The 7517-nt window shown below is 27.0% G+C and overlaps 1 protein-coding gene across 2 annotated transcripts; it reads right to left on the bottom strand.

Annotated features, from left to right (window-relative positions):
• Nucleotides 1-1536: 1536 nt before the first annotated feature.
• Nucleotides 1537-7515, bottom strand: LOC117163065 (ectonucleoside triphosphate diphosphohydrolase 5). Of its 2 annotated transcripts, XM_076625461.1 has the most exons (8): nt 7350-7494; nt 6187-6331; nt 5389-5519; nt 4868-5276; nt 3917-4090; nt 3086-3514; nt 2831-3007; nt 1537-2680 (listed from the first exon to the last, which is right to left on the bottom strand). In XM_076625461.1, the coding sequence occupies exons 2-8, from the start codon at nt 6199-6201 to the stop codon at nt 2603-2605; spliced, it is 1413 nt and encodes a 470-aa protein (XP_076481576.1). In that variant the 5' UTR covers nt 6202-6331; nt 7350-7494; the 3' UTR covers nt 1537-2602. The 2 variants fall into 2 exon arrangements, with proteins under 2 accessions (XP_076481576.1, XP_033200941.1); XM_033345050.2 differs by lacking the exon at nt 6187-6331 and having other exon boundaries at nt 7350-7515.
• Between the last annotated feature and the right edge of the window lie 2 nt (nt 7516-7517).

Here is a 7517-nt window from a genome sequence, read left to right as displayed (position 1 = left end):
GTTGGAATTGCTTCTAACAGATATATAAGTACTGCACATTCCATGACCTCGTCTTACACTCATCTCGTTTTGAAATACGCACAACCCGCGTGGGGAGTAACCGTAAGTAATACGCAACGTCATCACCATCGATTGATCATTTTAAACGTACGAATCGTATCAGTAATAATATTTCATTTTATTATTTAATATTATTGTTTTAATACTTAATTTTTAACGAAAACACGGTAGGATATTAATTTAAAACATTTCTGTTTTTCTAATGAAGTTGATTGATACAACAAAAAATTACACAGGGAAACTTAAATGTAATTAACAATAGCATGAACTTTAGCGGATACTACACTTTCCAATATTCTATTATATCTCTCAAATAATTAAAAAGAGATTATAGAAATCGAGAAAAATCACTCTCTTATACTTTCTTCGGTGTTTGGTCATTAAATAGATCGAAATTCAATTGTGAGATACTAACGCTAATTATAATGATGAAACAAACATGAAACATGGAAACTATGTCAAATTAGATTAAAGAATCATTGAAAATGATACATTGAAAGTCACGCATTTTACGATTAATATTTCAAACAATGGACAATAATTATCGAGCCCATTTATTGAATTTTCCTGTCAGATATGTCAAGCGTAGCTATTTTTATCTGATACATATTTAATTACAAAGACTTTTCTCTTATACCCTCCCATCAAAGACATATTATGTTCTTTTTCTATAATTTCAATTATAATTAACATTTTACACGCATATTTTACCATTTTCGTCAACGTCATTCTCCATTGAATATCCCTTGAAATAAAAAGACTTAAATTCATGTAACTTAGCAAGCCTGAAGCACTTCTACGATTGAAAATCAATCCATGTCCCTGATTGATTGTACAGATAGCGTGATATCGTAGATATCGAATAAGAAAGAGAAAAGTAGAGAAATGCAATTGGTATTTTGCTATTATGCAGCTTATCGGCTCGTCCGAGAACGTTTATTGGCCTTTTGACCTTAGCTTTCACTCAATTAGGTCTTCTTCCTTGTTTCACTATTCGCATACACACACGCGTTGTATCACGTTATCCCATGCTCTCTCATGTTTAATCATTCTTATCGATTTCGTGGTTACCAGCAACATGATCGTTATTTATTGCACAACAAAGTGTTGTTAAACCATGTAATATTTCTAAATAAAATTGTGCAAGAGGATATTATTATTAACCAATGATTCGAAAAAACCAGAAATGTGGTTTGAATGCAATTGCATTAAGATTAGGATTGCATTCTTTGTGTAGGTTATAACTAATTTAATTTCATAATAAGTTATATGGTTCCGCTTAATTGCTTTAATTATATCGTATAATATGTGATATTACCGTATCCGATAACGAAATGAAGACTTATGTACGTAGATGTATTGTAAAACTTGTTCTTTTGTATTACGATAATGATAATACTTACAGAAACAATTTCCATTATCCATCAAGCAGTTTCCATTGTATAGAATGTAGACTAATTTGTATAATGATAAAACTTTTAATTCTAATTTGTTTATTCTTGAATTGTGATATAATATTTGTATTTGATATAATATCTCCGCGGTACGAGTGTCGACTATAGCTGAAAGCGGCCGAATGTATCTCCACAGCCAAGCGTTGATTAAAATAGACAATCGCAAAAAGCATATATATATAGTCTATTGTCATCTTTTTTTGGGTGTGATGTTCTTCAGTTTAGCCATTATTGCCGAAATAAAAAATTTCTCGGTAATAAAAATATACCACATTGTTATTCTTCAATGACATTTTAATATAAAGATTAAATATTTAAAATCTAATAACCATTTTACAAATGCATTGAGACAAATATTCGTTGAACAATCCAAAATTGTAATATTTTGTTAAAGCATTATATTTTTGTACAATTACTAATTGTGCAGTAATCTGATTAATGCACTTGTTGGAATAAAAATTGTCTTTTTTGAACACACAATATGCTTGGTCACTGCAAGAATCTTATTCGCTAATATGCGATAATTAAGGATTTCTATTTTTTGAAAAAATCCTTATTCCCTTTTATAGTTTCTCTATTTTGCTTAAAACACTAAACAGTCCTTTTAAAAAATAAGATGTAATTTGAGCAGTTTAAAAAATAATGTAATCTATTATGCCACTGTAAAAAATTGTGCTAGAAGAAATCAAAAAATAAAATTTAAGATTCATGTACATAGAAAACAATTTAATATTTATGTCAGAAATTCCTAAGAAAATATGTATATATATATATATATATATATATGAACAAATTTTAAGAATCTCTGATTTACTTTAATTAACATATTAATTTTTTAGTTAATACTGCAATTGCTTGAAATAGAATGTTTAAACAAATAACAAAACATTATACACAACACTGGTATAAGCATATCACTAGGATATCCAAATTCGAGTAACTGAACATGTTATAATAAGAATAAAAAACGTGTAAATAGTTTGATATTTTCTATCTAAATCAAATGTTTACATACATTGTAAACTTAAACAATTTCTTCAATTTTGTGTAAAAATATTTGCAATTCCTTCTCCTATATTTTAAATACGTTAAAAACCATTTTGGATTATGTTGAAGGCTGCGCCGAGAGCCCAACTTAATTCATGTCCATTGATCTTCTTATAAAGCTGATAAAAAAACAAAATAAAAGGCATTAGATTAAATATTACTTCAATAACTTATAATAATTAAGTTTTAATAGTTTGTTTCAAATAAAAAAATTATATCTGAAATAAAAATATATAAAATGTAGTATAGAAATGTATTTATATTCTTACATAAAGTTTCGTATTAGGTTCCAGACCAAATCCATCACGGAGGAGAACATAGATAAATGTCAAATCAAGACAAATGAAAGGTTGATCAGTATTTGGATAATCGCAGGCATCCCTTGCTTGTTTTTGAAAAGCATTTACTTGAATAACTCCACCAGAAAAGGGGTCAACTAGACCAACCTGAAATATTGATAAAACTATACATCTATTTGTATTTTCTATAAAGCTTACCATTTTTCTTCAAATTTAAAAATTTACCTCAGTGGCGCGATCGAAGTAATAAGAAAACGCGTAAATCTCATGATCTTTTAAACCTTCTGGTTTATTTTTTATCTTGCTAACATATTTTTCAATAATTTTTGAGCATTCTGGAAAATTGACAATTGGCCTGTCCACTTCTCCACCAGCAAAGTTTTGTGTTTTGACTAGTTTATGAGTTGCATTCACGGGTCCTTTAATAATATAATTAAATCCGCCATAACTCCATTCCGTCGAAACTATGGGATTTACACATTCTGATCGTACTTCTATTGTATCTTTTGGGTTTACACTATCCAAGTTCATTCCATTTGTCAGAATCTCTTTCCTTGCTGCCATAAGACCCATACCCAAGTAGCTGTGTGTGTAAACACTCATGTTATGGCTGAAGATATTGACAGAATATGTATGTCCATCAAGTCCTTTTTCCTGAACAAATTTTAAATATGTTTTAAATAAATTAAAAATGTGTTCTTTTATCATTCATAAAAGCAGTTGCATGTTGTTCAAGAAATAAATCCTAAGCTAAATTCTAGTTATGTAAAAAAGTAAAAATTCGTATTTAAGTCATTATTTTTTAAGTACATAAAGTTAAAAATCCTATAAATAAATCAATGTTATAAGTAATATATCTATATATAAATATAATACTATTACAATTTTTATCAAATACATTTTTTATTTTGTTTTCATATGAAATGATTGTTCATATGATTCTAATTGAATATATTTGATATCTTTGATCAAATACTATATCATGATTATTTTAATTATGTTCTTATTCATTATTCCACATTTTCAAATATTAAAATTATATTTATTTCATTATACCTGTATAGAATTAGGTGAAAAAGTCACTTGTGTAGAACCTCCACCAAGATCTAGTGCAGCAACTGTGCTACCAGGATTGTGCGTATTAAAACGTTCCAATAGAAAATTTACAGTGAACCAAGAAAATATTCCTTCGTCTGTTCCATCCATTATAGAAATCGAATTTTTAGAAATCTAAAATACACATAGAATAAACAATGAACGCCTATTTTAATGTTAAAACTTAAATAGCAAAGAAGCATCTTTTTATTTTACAGTCAGCTATTGTTATATATACAGTCTTTAAATTTTTAAAGTAAAAAATACGTGTATATATATAAACACATATCTAATATATAAGTATGGAAGATTATTTTATGAAATAATTAAATAATACTTTTAAAAAATGTTGTGTACAAAAATGTTATAATTTTGTATTTGCTATTTTGCATATTATTTTTAAGCTTTATACAAATCAAGCATCTAATTTCTCTAATATGATATTCATGCTGTATACTGATCTATTACATACACCACCTAGCTTCATCCTCTGGAAGAAATATGTGTGCAATCCTACTGAAGACAATACAAGAATATTTTATCACTGAGAAAAATACATTTAAAACAAAGAAACTACAACAAAGTGAAAATGTAAGGATTTTGGAAACATATATAACTCTAATTAATTGTTAGATATTAAAAGCAATTTTAAATTAGCATACTAAATAACTTCCTCTTTTATGTAATGTGTCCAGAATCTACTACATTTTATATATCTCTATTTTTTAAGATCATAAACATAAAAATCATTTAATATGCTAATTAAAGCGATCTAAGACATGCTGAAATCCTTAGAAAATTTTAAGTCAAAACGAAAAGTAATTATCTAAACATAAAACAAATTGTGTGTATAGAAGACATCTTTAAAAATTTTATTATGCATTATTAGTTTCATAAATATTAGGCACATACCTGGAAACCACTTTCTTCAAACATTTTCCTGCATTCTTGGAGTATTTCTTGAGCCTTATGTCCAGGAAGAAGTCTCAAACCAGCTGTAGCTTTCATGTTGAGAGGTGTATGTTGCCATTCTACTTGTGGAACAACTTCCTTCACCTTATCTAATAATACAGTCAGAGATTTTGCCGCATCTTTAGGTTTTTCAGCATAAGCACTAACGCCTGGTTTTGTTTCTGTATAGAGTTCACCATCCAAAACCAAATTGCCACCAAGAATCGATTCATGGAAACTAAAGGCCAGAGCACGGCTACCAGTGGAGCCTGCATCAATTACTACGACATAAAATGGTTTTTGTAGATTAAAGGAAAAAGCCAATGTATCAATTGCCTTACTCCCAAGACGTACTGGCTTTAAGTCATATCTGAAAAAACAAAGTGAAATTGTTCAAATTATTATTATTTGATTACTATTTTAAAAAATATATTTTACTATATATAGTTGTCCTAACTATTATAATATATTATAAAACATACGCTATTGCTATGTATCCTAGGAAGAGAATTCCCAATAAGGCAATAATGACAAAATATTTTTTGCCTGGATGACCCTTCTTAATTCGAGGTTTGTGATCTGCTTCAATAATACCTTCATTTTCTGTTCTTAACTGAAAATGCAATATGAATTTATTTTAGATATACATTAAACAAATATATAACCAATGAAACATTTTATACTACATACAGTTTGTTTTCATTTAGAATTAGAGTTTTGTTGAGGATTTTTCGAAATTAATTGCTTATATCTCAACTACAAAAAGACACAAAATTTTATAAGGATTTTTAAAAGGAAAATTTGTGAAGGTAATTGCAATGTTTAAACTGATCAACAAATTGAAGAATCACCTATATTTTTTGCCACTGAAAACATATGAAAGTCGATGATTTAAAAAAAATTATTATTGTAGAAAGAAATACATTATTGTAGAAAGATAAATATATTGATTTCAAGTATATAAAGATTACTTCTCATGAGGACTCTTATTCCTAATTGGCATAAAACATGATTTAGCTTATAAAGTGAGTTTAAATATTTTTATTATACCATTTTATAACAAGAAAAATGTAAAATAACAAATTTAAACATGCAAAAACATTTTTATTTCGGTCAGAATACAGAATACAAGTAAATATATTTAAAGCTGTTGACATCAATGACACTTTTATAATTATGAAATTAGAAGATTCGATAACCTCAAATTTAATAATTTTCATATCGATAATGTTTACAATATACAATTAAATAAACAAAATTGCAAGGAATTTTAAACTCACTGGAATATATCGCATCTAAAATGCAATTCAAGTAGCTGATGTAGGCAACGAAGGTAGTTTTGGTTTCTTTATATAGAGAAATAGTTGAAGAAAATAAAAGCATCATATACTCGCTATATACGGAACTTCCAAAATTGTATGTATGCTGCATAGTGGAAAAATAGAGTAGAATATAAAAAAGACATTCTATTAAATATTAATATTTAAAACCACAGATTTCTGATTTACTAGAAAATCCATGTATTTATTTAATACATTCACAACTTAAGGCTAAATAAAAAACATTACTAATATTAGAACATTTCTTGCGGAAAATTTTGCGAGATTTAATACAAATATATTACTACTATATACTAATTCATGATTAATTTAGAAGTGTGTATATATAAATTATAATTAATTTTGAATACTAGAGATATTTCTATTCTTTTAAATATAAAAAGCATTACAAAGATATACATTCTTTCGTTTTATGAATAAAAATATTAATTAGATAAAACGTATTTTTATTTTATTGAAACTTTAAGAAACTCGGGGTAAAAATTAATTTGAAATAAACTCTATAATGTCATAAACAATGAAGAAACATAAACTATACTGATATAATACCAACATGATGAAATTCTCTGCAATCGCTTTGATTTTTGTATTACAGTTCAAAATTAACCATAGCTTGATATGAAATTACTCAATAATTTGTAAAAATTTGCAGACTTTTGTAACATCAACAAACATATATGTGTTATAAAGTTAGAAGTTTTCACAAAATGGTAAAATGTTTTACATTTATGGAATTTTACTTCAAAAGTTACGTAACTGAACTCTCGATTATTAATTGACATTACTTCATCAATTATTTTGTAAGTGTTTCGTCATACAATTGTTTGAATTAGAACAAATCTTTCTTAATTAAAGAAAAGATATATTAATCTATATCTACAAAATTATCTACACCATTTAAATTATTGTAAACGCATTGTCACTAATAACTTACACTTTCATATACATGTAAAAGTATATTTGCTTTGAATTTAGGTTATATTACAATCCATTTTTCAAATTTAAACGATAATACGAAATACATATACAATCGATGAGAAAAAGAAAATCCTATTTAAATACCCTATACGAATTTTACTAAGAAGAAAATGCTGGAAACAAACCTTTCTATGCCTAATGTCCATATTATTGAAATTTCGTCCGTATAGAAATTAAAATATAACAGAAATAAAAAAAGATTCAGCGTTTCGTTCAGCGTGACGTTTCGTGACTAGGTATTTGATTGTCAGCAGTCAGTAGTATATACTACTATCGACTATGATATGACATTA

This window comes from Bombus vancouverensis, chromosome 16, assembly GCF_051014615.1.
Source record: "Bombus vancouverensis nearcticus chromosome 16, iyBomVanc1_principal, whole genome shotgun sequence".
In the NCBI taxonomy this organism is placed as follows: Eukaryota; Metazoa; Arthropoda; class Insecta; order Hymenoptera; family Apidae; genus Bombus; species Bombus vancouverensis.
This window is presented reverse-complemented; position numbering and strand designations above follow the sequence as displayed.